At 41.6% G+C, this 19,144-nt stretch overlaps 1 protein-coding gene across 5 annotated transcripts in view; it reads left to right on the top strand.

Moving 5' to 3' along the window:
* Positions 1-15,052, top strand: part of FRMPD1 (FERM and PDZ domain containing 1) — a 185,186-nt gene extending 170,134 nt beyond the window's left edge. For 3 of the 5 annotated variants that reach the window (XM_083183482.1, XM_083183504.1, XM_083183515.1), the window contains 4 exons: positions 527-709; positions 3,030-3,174; positions 5,126-6,007; positions 8,560-15,052. In XM_083183482.1, the coding sequence (XP_083039608.1) occupies positions 527-709; positions 3,030-3,174; positions 5,126-6,007; positions 8,560-10,730 (3,381 nt within the window). In that variant the 3' untranslated portion in view covers positions 10,731-15,052. The remainder of the gene's footprint in view (positions 1-526; positions 710-3,029; positions 3,175-5,125; positions 6,008-8,559) is intronic. The other 2 variants (XR_014473468.1, XM_083183495.1) reach the window with 2 other exon arrangements.
* Positions 15,053-19,144: the final 4,092 nt, after the last annotated feature.

Below are 19,144 nucleotides of genomic sequence, written 5' to 3' on the forward strand. Positions count from 1 at the left end.
GGTGTGGGTTCCTGTATTTAAAGAACCTGCATCGATCTCTTGGACTGATCCTGGTTCCCAAAAATATAGGGGACAAAATATGTAGGGATCCCCCGTATTTTTAAAGTCAGCATCGGGCTCCATAGTAAGATAACGCCACAGCGGGGGGACACTGTTTTTTATTGGTCCCTGTGGCTGAGGATTAAGCCCACAACTAAACAGCCCTGGCCAGCGGTATCCCTATGTCTTTTGTACCCAATATTTTTGGAACCAGGATCGGTACAAGAGCCATTTCTTATTCAGTTTTAACTTATACTCCTTCACATAGAAGCACCAGGGTTGGCCAAATGCGAATGACTTCACCATCGGGAAATATGAATCCTAAACACACGGCAGCTTAGTAAATAAACCGCATTCTCAGATCTTAGTAAATTTCCCCTGTGTGTTCCAGCAGGTATGAATCAGAGGGTCAACAGTTCCTAGGTGGACAGTCAATAGGTCAACAACATTGTCTTGAAAAACACTGATACATTTTGTCTTCTGGCAGCTGCAGGACAGGGAGTCCTATGTTACTCTTCTTGTTGGAGCCAAGTACGGTATCAGTCAGATTATTAACAACAAACTGAATATCATGATAACACTAGCTGAATTCATCAATATCAGCAGAATAGAGCTGACCCCAGAGTCTGAGAAAGTGAGCTTGGTGAAGGTCTATCTGCAAGATGTCAAGGTAATTGTAATTCAGATTCTTCCCTGCATGAACAGTAAATGGAAAATACATTTTTACTTTCCCATTGTGGGAAAGATGAATAATATATATATGGTCATATCACACAGGCCTCCCTTCTTGCCAGCATTTTCCAAATGAATTAAAGGAACATCAGGGAATTATGTTCAACCTCTGCACATGTGTATATTCCCATATGCACATGTGTAGGGCTGCTGTGCAAGGCTGCTGTGCGGGCGCCTTTGGCGACTTGAATAGCCGTCAGGGCGATCACAGAGGGGAGGGGGGGATTAAGATAGGCAGGAGGCGTATGCATGGGGACACCCAGCGTTTCCTGGGCATACCCACGAAAATGCTTGGTGTGCCCAGGAAAATGCTGGGGTTACCCCATGTGAACTCAGGATCTCCCCGTTCTTGGACCGGATGCCACAAGTCTAAGTCAGCCCAGACTGACTTAGATGTTTGAACAGGGTAAAAATCATTCGATGGTCGGTGACCATCGAATGATTTCAGCCCTGTATGCTACCAACCAGAATCACACCCAGAATCTATAATAAAAGAATCAGGGCCTAATTCAGCTTCAGTTGCAGTTCTGCTAAAATGCAAACCTGCAACTGCTTTCTCCCACATGCTAGGGGCCGCCCAGCACGCCCAGACTCTCACAGTGATGCGATTGCAGTATTGCAGTATAATTGCAAGCGCATTGCAGAAATGCGAATGCATCAAAGAAATGCAATGCATTTGCATGAAGCCTCCTGCTTGCCTAAGAGCAGTCGCGCAACAATCACTATTAGCAAAAGCAGGTTTGCTGAATTAGCTCTTTAGCATAGGCATTATCGTTACTTATAATAAAAAAATAATATTTCAATACATTTATATATATATACCACTACTCTGCTAGATATACACAAGGTAGTATCACCTGCACAGCTGTGCTGATTCGCAGCTCTGCTCAGTGTATTCATTCCTGCAGATAGAGTGGACACCTCCATTTTATTTTCTCATTGGTGGCCGGCTTCAGGGCTGTAGATTCCATCCAACAGTCCTTCTGTGACCCGTGTCTTGTGCCTCGAATCATGAAGTAACACCTATACAGTGACCGCCAGGCAGGTGGAACAGACAGCCATCAGGTACATGTTGAGAATCTCTTATCCAAAATGTTTGGGACCGGAACATTTCGGATAATGGATTATTCAAAAAATTGTCAGGATATTTTAACTTTTTTATGATGTATCTTGAGGATGGGACCCAGGAGTGAACATAAAATGCCATGGCTGTCAGAGAAAGTGGTAATGCTAGAATCGCACACCCTAATCTAATGTGCTGCACACGTCTATGCCCCTCAGCCATTATTTGTATGATACTCAGTTAGCTCTGTAACCACATTTATTTTCACCTGATCAGCGCTAGCTAGCTCCCAAGGTTCCAGGGTGATTCTTTCTATACAATAAATGGGTACTTATGTAGTATCTGGGCGTCCGATTTAGAAATCGGATCGCATCGCATCGCATGCGACCAAATCGTATGCGATGCGATGGTCAAGATTTTTCCATATTATTCAATGTTAAAATGGTCTGAGTCCATTTTAACATAGAATTCAATGGGAAAAAGGGGTCCTTTTCCTTTCCCCACTATCCAAGTGGGCATGGAGTTGGATATAAACCTGTGGCGAGCGTAGCGAGCCACCGAGCCAGAAGCGTGGCGAGCGTAGCGAGCCCTGCGAGGGGACACAGAATACTTTTTAAGAAATATGCGTCCCCTCGCGGGGCTCGCTTCACTCGCCACGCTTTGGGCTCGGTGGCTCGCTGCGCTCGCCACGCTATATAAAATCAACTCTATGCCCACTTGGATAGTGGGGAAATGAACAGGACCTTCTTAACATTGAATCCTATGCAAAATCGCATCGAATCGCATCGCATCGCATCTGATTGTATGCCTTAAGGTAAGGCATACAATCACAAAATCGGACGCCCAGATACTACATAAGTACCAATAAATGCAATAGCCTGCGAGAAGCAGGACCTGCAGGATTTCATGCAACCCTATATGTTAATTAAAGCCATTTTTTAGGCATTTTTAGGCGAGTTTGAAACCCTCCAAAGCCGTTCTCTTCCAGGGTTTGCACATAATCGGGACCTGGGCCGAATTCATCTCCAAATGAACAGGTCTGAATTGGCCCATTATCCTTCACTGATCAATGTTTTGTCATGTTTGAAAAATCTATTATTTCATGAAAAAAACTGTTAATTTCTGTTTTCCAACATATTTTAGATATTTTATTGACATTTCTTGTTGCACCAACAATACATTTTCTTTTATCAAGCCACTATCTCTGCTATTGGAGTCAAGTAATGCAAAGGACATTGCATGTCTCATCTCTGGCTATTGCAAGCTGTTTGTCAGTTCTGGTGCACCCATATTTGAGTGGCCGGGGAATAGCGTATACCATCGGATATCTGCAGAAGAAGGTAAGGAAACCTTTCCACAAAAAGGCAAGCTGTGTACAATTTGCCACTTTTTTTTAGACTGAAAAGATGGGCTAAGCTTCTTATAGAGTATATATGAAAAAAAAAAAGTGGTTTCTTAAACCGTCAAAATTAGAACACAGAATCCTGCAGGAAAAAGTGATACTAAATTTAAACACTGGAGAAATAAAGGTATAGCTCAGGTGGAAGATGTTTTTGATGCCTAGTGAACTATTCTTCTCTTTCAAACACGGGGGCAGATGTATTAAACCTGGAGAAGAGATAACCTGGAGATAAAGTGAAAGGGGATAAAGCACCAGCCAATGAATTATGTTTAAAAATGACAGCTGGGAGTTGTTTTGCTGGTGCTGTATCTCATTTCACCTTATCTCCAGTTTATCTCTAATTCAGGCTTAATACATCTGCCCCTTTGTATGAACTGCGTAGACAATTCTTTATGTACTGTATCTCCAACTCACTAATTTTGTCCATTCTATCTTAATCCAACAAACAGATGTTAATATCTCTCATCCCATCCATACATTGCTGTCTTTTATTTTTATTCGCTGAATTAAATATCTAAGTTTAGACCTTAATCTAGGGTTTGGAAGCAACCTGTAACGTCATAGAGTAAAGACGGAACGTGTATATCTTCCACTGATTACCTATTTAAACATTATAACTCAACTTTGAGATTTCTCTGCTGCTGATGATGTACATAAAACCATTAATCAGGTCTATATCTCTCAAACTCGTAGACATCACATGATAGTGGAGGAGTCGGGAGATTGTCTTAAATGTAAGCACCCCCATGCTATTTTTAACTATTTTTGGCTGTGCCCTAAAGTTTGCCGATTTTGGGGAAACATATATTTCACACATAATATTTTGCACCTATGCCTCACCAGCAAGCTCCTTGCACTGTTATGTGCCAATCTTACAAAATTGGATCTTGGTCCAGATAAAAATAATATAATTTTATTGTTGACAGTCATAGTCACTATTGCAAAGAAAACCAAACTTTGTAACTGGACCTCTGGCAATTCCCCTCTTCTGGGACATGTTAAGACTTACCACTTTATATAATGACAGACGGGCTGTATTTCCAGCATTGAAGTCTGGAGTGGACACTTTTTTACAAAAAATGGGGCGTTTATATTAAGTCACTTGACCCCTCCACTTTTAAGGTCTTTGAAACCACCACCTGGTACTTATAAAGATATTGTCTTCTACTAGTCTGTATTTTACACATCCTCAATACCCGCTGGGCATTGATTTACTGCAATACTGGTTACCCTCCCCACCATTTCTCTTTTTCCTCTTCATACCCCCCCCCCCCCACACACACACACACACACACACACCTCTCAATGGGGGAGGAGGCAGCAGTTGGAGGTGACGTTGTTTCCAAGTGCTGTCTCCTCCGTAGCGTGAACAGGGCCCGGTTTACCCTTTTAAACTGCACAGCAACCCGGGTCCAACCCGGGATTAACCCTTCCTTTAACCCAGGTTGGAATGTCGGGTTGCTGGACCCGGGAAACTTTTAAAGGCCCTTTCACATCACACAGAGACGCAGGCCGACCTGGCAACCTGGGATTGACCCGGGTTATATTCACGATGTGAAAGGGGCATCAGTATTGAGAATTGCAGCATTGCAGTTTCATGTAATAGCAGGTCCATACAGCAGCTCAGGGAATCAGAGCTCTGCCTGGAGCATCCTAAAGAGGCTAGGTAGCATTAAGGTTGTAAGGTGGCTGTACAGTTGTGCTACTGGCTGCAGGGCTTGTGGCTTCAAGCAACCTGCTAACTACAATGTTGCTGCCTGATGGCCCTGCACCCTGTTGCTTCCTATATAGAGGGAGGTTAGGGAGGGGTGTAGGTAATAGGGCAGGGCATTTGTTTTGACTGAAACACTGAACCTTTTATTTACCTTTATTTGTTATCTTATTCTTAGGATATGAATCTAGAGCGTGCAGTGATTCAGAAGAGTCTTCAGAGGTTGATTCTTCTCTAGACCTCTCATCAGATATACAGTTTCTAAAGTACCACAGCTTGACACCTTTGCATGATGAAGAGGAAGAAGAAGGCAGGGATAGGGAAGACATGTGCCCATTGCTTGAAAAAAAGGAAGACACAAAAGAAACTGATGATCAAGAGAGAGGTCGCTGTGATGGTGTAAGCGATGACAGAGACAGCATTTCTGAGGCCTCTGACTCAGCTAACACAGAAAGCCATGGATACAAAATCAGCTGGTCCAGTGACTCCATTGATGCTCTGGAAGAAGATGACCTAGAGACATGTTCTTCTAGTAGACCAGAGTTCTTCCAGTTTTATAATCCCATTTTGAAAGCTGTGTCTACAGAAGACCATTGTGTTTTCACTGATAATCCAGAAATAAAATGCAAAGGAGATGGATGCCAGGAGTCAGATCCATTACTGTGTTTCTTGCAGCTGACTAATAGAAGAGAAGAAGCAGAAAGAGATGAAAAGGCGCATGCTAGATCTCCCAGAGAGGTAGAGAACAGAGAAGACAATGACCTGCATGGCTTCTTTGGATGTCAGTTTGTAGAAAACAATATGATGGAATACTACAGTCTGTGCTCAAATGTCTCCCCTGCCAGCAGTGTGGACAGGAACATCCCTAGTAGCCCAGAGAGCAACTGTGTCAGTGATCTTCCAGCACAGGTTAAACTAAAGAAGAAAGGTGGTAACAGAAGAATGAATGATGGAGTGGAGAGTCTGATCCTTGATCCTCCTCCTGGTTTTGGTGACAGTAGTTCTGAAGAAGAGTTTTTTGATGCTACTGACAGAATCACACCCACACTAAGCTCTCCGGGTAAATTATTAAATATCCTTCACGTACTGTCATTGGTGATGCATTGGTACATTTGCAGCCGACCCTGTCATTCTGATGTGTGGCAAAGAGAGATAACTGACACATTATCATGACATTTATTTTACAGGGTGACAGACTGTCTGTCTGTCTGTCTGTCTGTGTGTGTGTATATAGTGTAAACATAATATATATACAACATATGTATTAGTTATTATAGAGTGCAATGGATTGTCCAGTAGTAACAATATAATGGGTCGCAGATGTATCCACATATACCTCAAATTGCTCCAAATAGTTTCGTTTAGATACTTTAACACACCAGAATACTAATCCTCTATGCCAAGTACACTATGGCCCTCATTAAGATCTGTTCACAGTACAAATTTGTTCTCTAAATGGGCAAAACCATGTGCACTGCAGGTGGGGCAGATGTAACATGTACAGACAGAGTTAGATTTGTGTGAGTTATTTTGTTTCTGTACAGGGTATATACTGGCTGCATTATTTTTACACTGCAATTTAGATTTCACTTTCAACACACCCCACCCAAATGTAACTCTCTCTGCACATGTTACATCTGCCCCATGTAGGGCACAAGGTTTTGCCCATTTTAAGAACAAATTTGTACTGCAATCAGATTTTGAGAATAAAATAAGGGCCTATAAGAAAACTCAAGCAAAATTCATCCCAAGTACAAAAGCTAAGGATTAAATAAGCCATACCGCAGTAAAAGTAATTTTACACAACAAATGAAGAAGCTGTATTGATATGGAATAATTAAAGCAGTTACATGTAAAAGCAGTATGTTTCATTTTTTCAGATATCTTTGTGAGTATCTGGTTTTGTTATGATAATGATTTTATAATAATTTATTAGTTGGCTTTGTTTCTGCTAGGGCATTTTAGCCATTAAATGTTTGTATTTCTGAGTCAGACAGTTAAGAAAGAAATAGATCTTTTCAATTCAGTTAGTATTGAGTAAAAGGATGGAGGAAATATATCACGTTTATACGATTCACTAAATTGTTTGCTTAAGGCCAGGGGATTAATCAAAATGACCATTAGCATCTTGTAAGGAAGTGATGGGTGCTGCCGAGAACATCACTTTGTAAATTCTAACCCTGAATATGCTGGCAATTCTCTCAAATTCTGAAAATGTAGTTTCAGGTGAGCCAAATGCTTAGCAGTGCTAGACCACAGCTTGTGCGTGTGTCTTGTATACCATACTGCCATTTCTCTACTCTTACCAAAGTCTGTACAAGCAAGTTTAGTCTCAATTCATGCTCAGGTCAGAGCAGGGCTGGCCAAACCGGTCCTCGAGATCTACCAACGTTCCATGTTTTCCAGATTACCTAGCTGGTGCACAGCTGTAGTCACATTTTCAAACCTGCTGCATTCATTCCTACTATAGATCCACAGGTTGCCTGGAAAACATGCACCGTTGGTAGATCTTGAGGACAGGTTTGGCCACCCCTGGGCTAGAGTCTCCATGTTATATGGAAGCTGATTCTGATTGGTTTGCAAAAGCAAACTCCATCTTTAATGGACAAAGCCATGTGCACTGAAGGTAGGGCAGATGTAACATGTGCAGAGAGAGTTACTGATTATTGACCTGATTCTGGTTGGTTTGCAAAGCAATCTCCTTCTTTAATGGACAAAGCCATGTGCACTGCAGGTGGGGCAGATGTAACATGTGCAGAGAGAGTTACTGATTATGGACCCGATTCTGGTTGGTTTGCAAAGCAAACTCCTTCTTTAATGGACAAAACATTGTGCACTGCAGGTGGGGCAGATATAACATATAGGTGGGGTGTGTTCAAACTAAAATCTAAATTTCAGTGAAAACAATAAAGCAGCCAGTATTTACCCTGCACAGAAACAACATAATTCACCCAAATCGAACTCTCTCTGCACATGTTACATCTGCAACACCCGCAGTGCAGAATGGTTTTGTCCATTTGCTAACAAAATGTACCCCGCAATCAGGTCTAAATAAGGCCCATAGTCCCCACTTGCTTTTTCTTTTAATTTATGGCCATCAACCCCCATTGTCAAAATGAGAGGGTGCTGGTGGGTACACATGACAAAGAGGATAAGGTATCCGGTTAGCAGTATAATGAGGAGTAATGGAGGGAGAAGGTAATTGACAGTAAGGTAACTTACATGTTACAACCTGAATGTCTAGACACAGATTACAAGACTGCCAATAAACAATGGGAGGCAGAAAAAGGCAGAGTCCAAAATGTCACAGTAGAAGGGCACTTACTAATAAATAAAGGGTTCAGAACAAAATATCACCAGCAGAAATGTACTAGAGAGGGCATATACTGTAATATAATCATTGTTTTACAAATGTAGTGTTCTAACTGGTAATAATGTATTAAAACCATAGATCTAGTACTTTCATATTATACCTTTACTTTACGTCTTGACGTGCCTCTTATTGTTTTAGATTTCATCATTTCTGGCATCTCTAATGTTTTAATTTGTCTGTTCTTATTTATGTAAATTGTTGAAACCTTCTCAACTCTCCCTATGTGCATTTAATTTCAGGGCTAAGATCAGAGACAACATTTGCTTATCCGGGCATCGCAGTACTAGATGGGCCACATGTTGAATCAGTGGAAAACTGTATGGAAAAATGCAAAATGGAGAAATATTTGAAAAGACCAGCAAAAATGTTAAGGAAAAGAAGATCTTTCCTGCAGACAGACTACACTTCTCAGGTCACATTTCCCTTGTCACCACCAAACTCTTTAGAGACTACTGACCATGTATGTTGCTTTGAGAAACAGTCACACACTCTTGTAGAACCACATTCTCCTACTGTTTCCTCCTTAAAAGACATTGAAGGTGAACCTGCTCTACTGGAAACCAAACAACTTTTCCAACCTCATTCCATAGGGAAATCTAAAAACAAAACCCATTCTCCAAGTCTAATGGAGATGGAGCCTGACACCATGGAGACTAAGTCAGTGTCTGATTCGGTATTGTCTTCCATATCCGCTATTCGTTTCAGGAGTGACTCAGGAATCATTGAGCAGAATGCCAACTATTACGCACTTGGAAGTTCCAATGTGGAAAACCCCCTTGATTGGAATATAATAGGAAACAGTGGCAGAGCTAGTCCATCTGAAATTTCGCTACAACTGGACAACACTGTTATGAATGGAGTATCTCATTTCTGCCAGACACCAGTTTATGAGAATAATGGACATTGTATAGAGGAAGAAAACTTAGAAAATAACTCTGTGCAACATATTAAGGCTACATTTGAAAACATATTTGAGCATGATGATGAGAATGACATTTCTGAGGACTACATTGGCTCAATTAACTCCATAGATCCCACTGTCAGAATGTTACTGTACATTTCTCAGTCAGAAGACGCAGTGCCACCCATACTCAATACAGAAAAAGAAGACGCTATCAATTCTGTAGAAAATACTTCACATGAAGAAGCAATGAGTAATCAAAGTTCTCCGCAAACATCCAAGACACGGAAGCTGTTTAGTTTCACCAACGCTAGTGATTTACTTTTCGATTTCAAGGGACTTTTCACCAGCTGCTCTGTTAACTCATTTAAAGATGGAACTGCCGCAGAACCCACCATGCCTCCTTGTGAGGAGGAAGTACATCTCTTAGTAAACCGAGAGCAAGACTGTTTTGCATTTGATTCACCTGTTATAATGAGACATTCCATTAGTAGGAATGAACTTCTGGAGCCACCAAGCTACTCTGAAACACTATTAGATACTTACAAACTATATTATGATGAAAATAAAGAGGACATGGATTGTAAGCTAAGCACAAATGAAGGTTATAATAGACATTCAGAATACATAGAGAAATACTATAGAGAAGCAGATTTGGCCATGCCAAGATTAACTGACACCAAACATAAAGATGTCATGAGCATTGAAGCATCTAGTATAGAGAATGGATATCAGAATCCTTATGATTCAGAAGATAAAAGTCCAATCGTACCCAAGCCTGGGAACTGCATTTGCCAGTTATCTTATACAAATTGTTTTCGATCTGGGGTCAATGATATAGAAGATGAGATTATTGATTTTAGTGGGACTGTGTCAGCATTACCTAGAACAATTCCACCTGTGTCGTCAGGAAACCCTTTATTTCTGGAAAATAATCATAATCCCACAAATATCACTAATAGCAACATGTCCTCCTTAGAACACTGTGAAGCTCTTCATCTCTTAAGAAGCAGAACACATGATGCCTCAACTGGCTTTGGCAAACTACAAGATAGTGTACTGGATCTGCAAAAAATACTAGAGGAATGTAAAAACAAGCACAAGATGCACCCCGAGGACAGATGTTCTGCCCTGTTTGCCGAGCAAAAGTCCTCCCTTTGTAGTGTTTCTCGTAAGATTATGTCATCATCACAGAAAGTGCTAAGACCAGAGCAGACATTAGAGGAGATTTACCAGGCAATGGAAGAAACATTCTTCGATCTCCTGCACATGACTGAAGTATGTCTCCAATTTTCCAGTTGCGCGCGGTGCAATAAACGTCAGATGGATGTCCAAACAAATCTACGTGACCTTGTATGCACCTATCATCAGTTTGTTCAAGCCGCTAAGAGGGCGTCAGAGAGGGAGAATCGTGATTTGCATTTTAAACTCCTGTCTCGCCAGTGCACTGCGCTTACTGCTGCTGTTTTTTGCCTGACTCAGCAGTTCAGAACATTGATATCTTTGTAAAAGATGCATATGAGAAGGAGATAAATATATTTACTTGTGAAAGTACTTTCAGAAACACCAGAAAGTCACCAAAGTTTTGCACAGTTTTGCTATGAGAAATCATTGTGTTTTATGTAATGGTGAGCAGGGTGCTGTCTATGCTCCACAGAAACGGCATGTGGCTTGCAAGGCGCCTGGAAGAGCATATTGCCGCGCTACTGCAGAGCCATCTGGAGCATCCATGCTCAGTGCCCATTCAGTGCTCTACTTATCAGCCCCACCTCCTAGCTATGACATCATGATGTCACAGGTTAAGGGGCAGGGCTAGCAGAGGCACACTGCCTCCCTGTTACGGCTGTAATAATGCAGCGAAAATAGTATGTTTGGATCTGTAACTCGAGTCTTGCCGCATCCATTTTGTCTGAGATGATTAGAAAGTAATCTGATTTGATGTGACCAAACGAATGTTTTTCACTATTGTCACATCTGACGTACTTATTCCTATTTATAACACTAAGTCTACAATTAGCTGAGCACAATATCAGTATTGCCTTATTTTTGCCCTCAAGAAGTATATATAAACTGTTAAAATATTTATTTATATTGACTACATTGTATAGTCTTTTAAACCCTTGCCCCTAAAATCTATTATATGGCATTATTCTGGATATTATTATCCATTAAATCGAATGTTTACACACATGCTTTACGCTATATAAAGTTGAAAAAGTATTTATGTCAATGTTTATATGTACAGAATGCACCAAAGATTACAAAATTCTACAGATCAATCTATAGTATAAAAAGTTGTCTAAATTTTGACTGTGAACAAACTTATATTTTATTTTTGTTCAAGAGCTAAATAACTTTATTTTGCTATTAAGAATTCTAATACATGCTTAATGTATTTTTCATCTTTAAAAATGATGTTATAGAAAGTTGCACTATATTATCTAACATGAAATTCTAGTATATTAACTGTGACTCCGGGTGTAACTATTATACACTTTTTTTTTTTTAAGTAATTTTTTTTGAATAATTAGAATTAGAATTCCTTTATTTATATGTTGTTATATAGTCACCTGACTGCACAATGTTCTGCTTTTATGGGAAATATAGAAACAGTATACTGTTAACATTTCATTTACTGTATGTGTTCTATTCTTCTGAATGTTTAAAATGATTTAATTCACAACCGATAATAGGGGCTGGATGTAATGCGGTGTGAGTCTGGTGGCCGCACAGAAAGCGGCAGACTAGAAGGGACAAATGGTTCTTATCTGCCCTCAAAATCTATTTTTCTCTTACATCCGGCCCTAGGTGTTATTTATCAACAGAGCTGTTAAAAGTATGTTCACTACTATAATTTTTTGTAGTATTTTAAGTAACAGCTAAATTGTAAGTAGTAAATCCCTGTTAACAATTCCAGTAACCTATGCCATTGTGTGGCCCTACGAAAGTGTTCAGGATTGAGTCTTGTACTGTGTACCTGCTGTTAGTTCCAAAACTCTTTGGGTTCCTTATTTAAAAAGTTACAAATCCTGTTATGTATCCTAGCATTTTGCATACATTCATATAGCTTATTATATTCTCTGTCACTGATAACAATAATTTAATTACACACTTTTTGACAGGTGTCAGATTTGACGTTGCCTGCAACATTCAGTTTCAAAGCATTAACATATGGTATTACTGTGCAGAGGAGGCAAGCACATGTGTATTTTTATACTCATTGAATGGAATAAACTATGTTTACAGTGTGGATAAAGGGTCAGCGGTGCATCAAATACCCAATTACACTTGAATCACACAGATATCTGTGTTAATATGTTGTAGGCTTAGGCACTAGGGCAGTGGTTCCCAAACTTTTTTGAATCACGGCACCCCGTTAGTATCAGAATTTTTTCAAGGCACCCCTGGGATTTGAGATTTTTTTTAAAAATTAAGTAAATTGTGTTAATATGTCATCTTTAGGTTTAATTATGTGGAAAGGGACTGGATTCACTTCTGCTTGTCCACATAGTTTATGATTGGCAGCTACCAGCAGTGGTTTTGCCTATTACAATGACCATTAATAATTTGCATTGGTCCTGGACCCCAAACTTGAGGCAGCCCTGCAAAGGTCTCGAGGCACCCCAGGGTGCCACGGCACACAGTTTGGGAACCACTGCACTAGGGTATACTTAGGGTTAGGCTGTGGAGGCAGGCCCTAATTAAAGGTTCAACATGCCCTAGGCCAATACACATGTAGCTCCCCTTGTAATGCTGCTAAACACACATATATGGGGTTCCGGTAATCAGTTGTAGTAAATGGAGTGCATTCTATGGAGGGACATGTTACCAGTGGAGTACCCCAGGGATCTGTACTTGGACCAGTGCTCTTTAATATATTTGTTAGTGACATTGCAAATGGTATTGAAGGGAAAGTATACCTTTTTGCAGATGACACAAATATATGCCACAGAGTAGACACACCAGGAGGGGTAAATCAAATGACTGATGGTCTGAGTAAACTTGAGAATTGGTCAAGAGCATGTAGCAAAGCAATGAGGAAGGCTGTCAGATGCTTGGTTGCATAGGGAGAGGAATCAGTAGCAGTAAAAAAGAAGTAATATAGGGGCAGATGTATCAATAATCTTTTAACGTTTGTTAAATAACGAGTCCCGCTTCTCCTGCATAATGAGGAGAAGCGGGCACTCGTTATGGGGAGATGTATTAACATCCCCCAAGCCGATAAGGAGAGCCGTTATGCCCAGCGTTAACGGCTCTCCTTATCGGCTCCCTCGCCGCCCCGCACATGCGCACTCGCCGTCGCCCCCCCTGCCCGGCTTACTGGGCATGCGCGAGATCTCGCAAAAAACGCGAGATCTCCAGCGCAGCCCTAGCCAGAAGCAGGGCTAGCGTTGTCCCCACAGTGGGGGATAGGACAACGCTAGCCCTGAGCTGGCGAAGCGGCCGGGGCGAATTAATGCCTTGAAGGCTGTTAATACATCGCCCGGCCGTTAATCCCTGGGGGGGATTGCAGGGACAGCCCCGCCGAGCGTAACTCGGCGGGCTGTCACTAGCGCACGTTAGGTGCGCTAGTAATACATTAGGGTCAGACGTAATCCCCCCCAGTTAACCAGCGTTAAGTGCATTTTTGCACTTAACGCTGGTTAATGCATCTGCCCCAATGCCACTTTATAGGTCATTGGTACGGCCTCTTGAATCTTGAATACTGTGTCCAGTTCTGGAGACCATATCTTCAGAAGGATATAAATACATTAGAGAGTGTACAAAGAAGGGCAACTAAAATGGTGCATGGCCTACATCACAAAACTTACCTGGATAGACTAAAAGATCTTAACATGTATAGTTTGGAGCAGAGAAGGGAAAGGGGGGACATGATAGAAATCTTCAAATATATCAAGGGTTTGACCATAGTACAGGAGGGAAATTATCTTCAAAGGAAAAGAAGTAAAAGAACACGAGGACATGCACTGAAACTGGAGGGAGATAGGTTCAGGGGAAATGTTAGAAAAAATGAATTCACAGAAAGGGTAGATAAGTGTAATAGCCTACAATCAGAGGTGGTAGAGGCTAAGACAGTAGAACAATTTAAACATGCTTGGGATAGATAGGCATATGAATATCCTTACAAAGAAATAAGGATCAAAAAGGGTTGAGATTACCTGAAGGATATAAAGGGGGCAGACTAGATAGGTCAAATGGTTCTTATCTGCAGTCAAATTCTATGTTTCTATGTAATGCTGGTGGCGAGGAAGGAGACTTTGGCTTTAGGCTGCCCAGCTGGCACTGTAGCACAATGTACATAAAGTAATGGTTCCCTCAATACATTACCTTTGTCCAGCCACCTGGTAGTTACCTTAAGACATTTACCCGCCCCCCTTCCTTCCCCCCACACACACAGTACATCGGGACGAGTGATAGCAAAGTAGCATGGAATAAATTAGGCCTTAATTTTATTCCTCTGCTGTTGGCTGCAGCCTGATCAGCATTTTGGTTAATCAGGAACCGTGCAGCGTGGGTGGGTTAGGCTACGGGGAGGGCTAGAGTTAAATACTTAGAAGGGGCAATAGGGTTAGGTTGCAGGGACCCATTCTCACATCACCAAATGTTCTGTAAAAATGTTTCTGTGTCCTGACTTACAGTGTCTAATGTGTATAAAAGTTACAATTTTTTTTTTTATGTTCTACAATAAAATAATTTTTCCCCTCCAATTATCTGGAAGAACAGAAGCTTGTGAGCCTTCATTAACAATGGAAGATAGAATGAGGTTACATTACAATGTGAAGTACACTGGAGAAGGGGCCTTATTTTGGTTCATTCTTTCTGACAAAATGCTTCTTAGATGGACAAAACCATGTGCACTGCAGGGGGGGCAGATGTAACATGTGCAGAGAGATTTAGATTTGGGTGAGTAATTTTGTTTCTGTGCAGGGAAAATACTGACTGCTTTATTTTTACACTGCAATATAGATCTCACTTTGAAGTAAAACCCCACCCAAATCTAATTCTCTCTGCACATGTTACATCTGCCCCACCTGCAGTGCACATGGTTTTGCCCATCTAAGAAGGATTTTGTCAGAAATAATGAACCAAAATAAGGCCCAAGGTGACATGCTTTATCTAATGTCCATATGACAACTGAATTCCTTCAGAGAAAGATTTTTATAACTTTTATTTATGCATAGTATATAGGTAAACCATAGCAGAGTTAATATTTCCTAATGGCTGCTCCAGTATTCCCCTGAGCAATGTGTAAAGTACATTAGTAAAATTGAGCTTGTTAGGGAAATCTATTGTGCATGGTTAGTAAATAGCAACCAGGTGCTCTATGAAGGAGATTGTAATAATGAAGCCCCCATGATTCAAGGATGCAGCTATCATATTTTATTTCACCTCTTTATAATCTCCCCGTACTTGCGTGGGTTTACTCCGGGATCTCCAGTTTCATCCCACAATCCAAAAATATTCTGGTAGGTTAATTGGCTCCTAATGAAAGTAACCCTACAATGTGTGTGGGGGGGTGTGTGTGTGTGTGTACATGCGGTAGGGAATATAATATAACCAATATGAATGTTCAAATATTTTCTGTAAAAGTGCTGCGGAATAGGTGTTCGCTATGTAAATAACTGGTAGTAATACATAATAAACCATAAAAGAGTATATTTTAAAGAAACATTGTATTGGTATGGAATCTGTAGTAACTTCAAGTATATACAGGGTGATTCAAAAGACACAGTAGTACACCCTTTTGTTTCAAAAACTGTGCAGGAAATGGGAAAACTAACTTAGATTCAAGATGGCTCCCATGTTTGGTACATACCCTAGGAGATAGCCCACCTCACCCAAACCTTACCGGAGTATTGAAGGTTTCCCGTTTTGTTCAAATATGCGCATGCGCAAACCCCGTGGGCGAATGGCTTCACACTCCCGAGCCGTTCGCTCCAGCAGGGGCTGAATGGGGGCAGGCAGGGAGCGGCAGCAGTGTAATGCCCAGCCTTTTATGGGCATCCCCATCAAAATGCTGGGTGTTCCCCTGCATATGCAGGCGTTGTGATGCTTGCTTGGGGCGGGTGGCTGACGTCAGCTCCTGTCCCCTTTTCGGAGATCTGCGTCCCCTATTACCGAAGGGGAGAGAAATCATTTGATGATGTGCGACCATTGGAGGATATTTTTCCCATTCGGCCACATGCAAGGGAATGCTAGCAATGGGATTCAGGCACCTGGGGGGATTGTCCAGGTGGTAGGTGGGGTACATACACAGCTTAATGAACAGGTCTGAATCAGGCTCCTTATCACATGGGAGAAGAGAGGCAGAAGGGGTTGGGATTGTTCAAATGGAGTGATGGACAGGATAATTACAGAGAAGTTGCACCCATTGCACTGTAAGAAAGCCTGGTGGTGTATGCAGCCCCCTCGGAATCTGGGCCCCGCCATAAGGCAATTTTTATTCATGAAAAAAAAAAAGTCAAATCAGGTAGCAGGGGAGGGAATCACAGTGACCATAATCTGACTGTGTATATTGGACCTTATTCTGGTTGACACGCAGCAATGAGGAGTCTGGTTTTGTCAGTTGCCCGCCCCTGGTCAATGGCTGATTACCATGGGAACACCCAGCATTTTCATGGGAGCCCCTGAACTCGCATGCAAGCATACATACCAGAATAACCCCCATTGTGTGTTTGTATGTATGTATATATATATATATATATATATATATATATATATATATATATATATATATATATATATATATATATATATATATATATATATATATATATATATATATATATGGCAAGGTTCCTAATAAACCGCAAGGTAGTCAGGAACAACACGTCACTGCAGCACTTACTGAAGAAGATGAAATCTTTATTGCATAGCCTCAACGGCTCGTTTCGGGGTTACTACCCCTTTCTCAAGAGGCAACAACAAGTACAACATACAATGTAGCAGCATGCCTTTAAATAGCAGTTATTGGCGCCAATTCGTGTGACGCTGGACATATACTGCTAAGCCCGTACACCTGCGTTCAGGACCAATAGAAATGACGTATGTGGCTCACACCCACAACGCCATTGTCATGGTAACAAAAGCACGGTCTCCGGCTTGCAGAACCAGCGACAGCGTCTTGGTCTCCTAGGCGACCGCACATACGTCATCACATGGCGTCAGACACGGCTCACACACGCGTCTAGTTTACCATGGATTCCCGTCTTGAGGGCGCCTGGAGTATCCAGTACCGCAATCGACGAATGGGCACCAAGGCACAGAAATACATGTAAATAGCACATAGTAACTACAAACTAAAACATAAAACGTATGGACAGTAGTGTCACGCGCAGCCGTGCAAACCAACCAAGCCTCTCACTAGCCTGGTGGTTGTCACGGCGACGCAAACACAGATAGACGCCCATCAAAACCCGGCTTCACGCTACCACGTAGACCGAACACGCCTCTCTCACTGGCGTATCGGTCGCCATGGCACCGCGTTGCCAAGCATACAAATAAAACATACATAATGCACAGAGAGGATGGCCGCATGGAATCTGAGAGATACCCGGGGGCCCGCTAATCAGCTAGGACGTCTCACACCCGCCCAACTGGAAGCAGAGTCCAGGGACACCCCCAGCGCCAGGAGCCAACCACTGTGTGCCAAACATGAAATATCAATATCAAAATACCATAGAAAATACAGTGGCAGATCAAAAAGTGCATATATTTAGCGTATATACTATCAAAAAGAGTACATAAAATACAGGGAAATATTTTGGACAAAAAGGCAATTAATCACATAACAGTTTCACATAAAGGTACTCCATACTATCCGTTCATTAAGTCCATGAGGTGAAACAGTATTTAGTCTGTGGATCCAGGTAGCCTCTAACTTTAGGAGGCGTTTCACCCTATCTCCACCACGATTTGATGGTGGGATATGATCAATAATGATATGTCTCATGGACTCCACAGGATGATTGAGTTGTTTAAAATGAATGGCAACAGGTTGCTCGGCTTTCTTGCCAAGTAGAGCATGCTTAATTGTGGAACGGTGCATGCCCATCCGCTCCTTGAACTTTCTTGATGTCATACCTATATAATACAAGCCACAAGGGCAAATTAATGCATATACAACAAACTGTGTATCACAGGTAAGAACATGTCTGATACGGTACTCCTTGGAGGAGTGTGGGTCCTTAAATTTATCGGAGGCAATCATATATTCACAGGTAACACATTTAGGGCATTTATAACATCCTGGTTTTTTATACCTGGTATTGGGTGCCATCTCAAACCCAGTAATGTCGGAATGTACCAAGATGTCTTTGAGATTGCGTCCTCTGGTGTAACACACCAGGGGGCGCACATCTCTAAATACTGGCAGGGAATTGTCTGTGGAAACAATGGGCCAAAGGGCCTTGCTAGCAACCGGGACCACCATGCTTGAGGTATCAAACCTAGAGATGAAGGGGAAGACCTTATCATTACGTTTTTTCTGAGGTATTAAAAGGTCTGCACGTTTAAGTTTAAGAGCTCTTATATACATATACAGAACAAATAGTGGCATGCTCTCGGACTTTCATAAAACAAGATTAAACACTAGGAGTTAACCAACGTTTCAGAGTTTAATCCGTTGTCAAGGTAAGAACAATACAGTGAACAAAAGTACTTACATACAGTATATACCAATGAACCGTAACCGAGCCTCGCTCTATGTCTCCCTGTACTAGCATCACTCTGTACGGTACTTCCTGGTTGATCACGTGGTGTGGCTAAGGCAGCTGACATCACATGCAAGTCCATTGGAAGTGTCCGTTGCTAGGTAACAGCTGTGTTTGGGTATCCACAGGCATCAGAGCAGTAGCGGGGGGCAATCACCTACAATCAAAGCACCAATGAGTTACATTAATCACATGGATATAGACAAGAGA

This window comes from Crinia signifera, chromosome 1, assembly GCF_055691185.1.
Source record: "Crinia signifera chromosome 1, ASM5569118v1, whole genome shotgun sequence".
In the NCBI taxonomy this organism is placed as follows: Eukaryota; Metazoa; Chordata; class Amphibia; order Anura; family Myobatrachidae; genus Crinia; species Crinia signifera.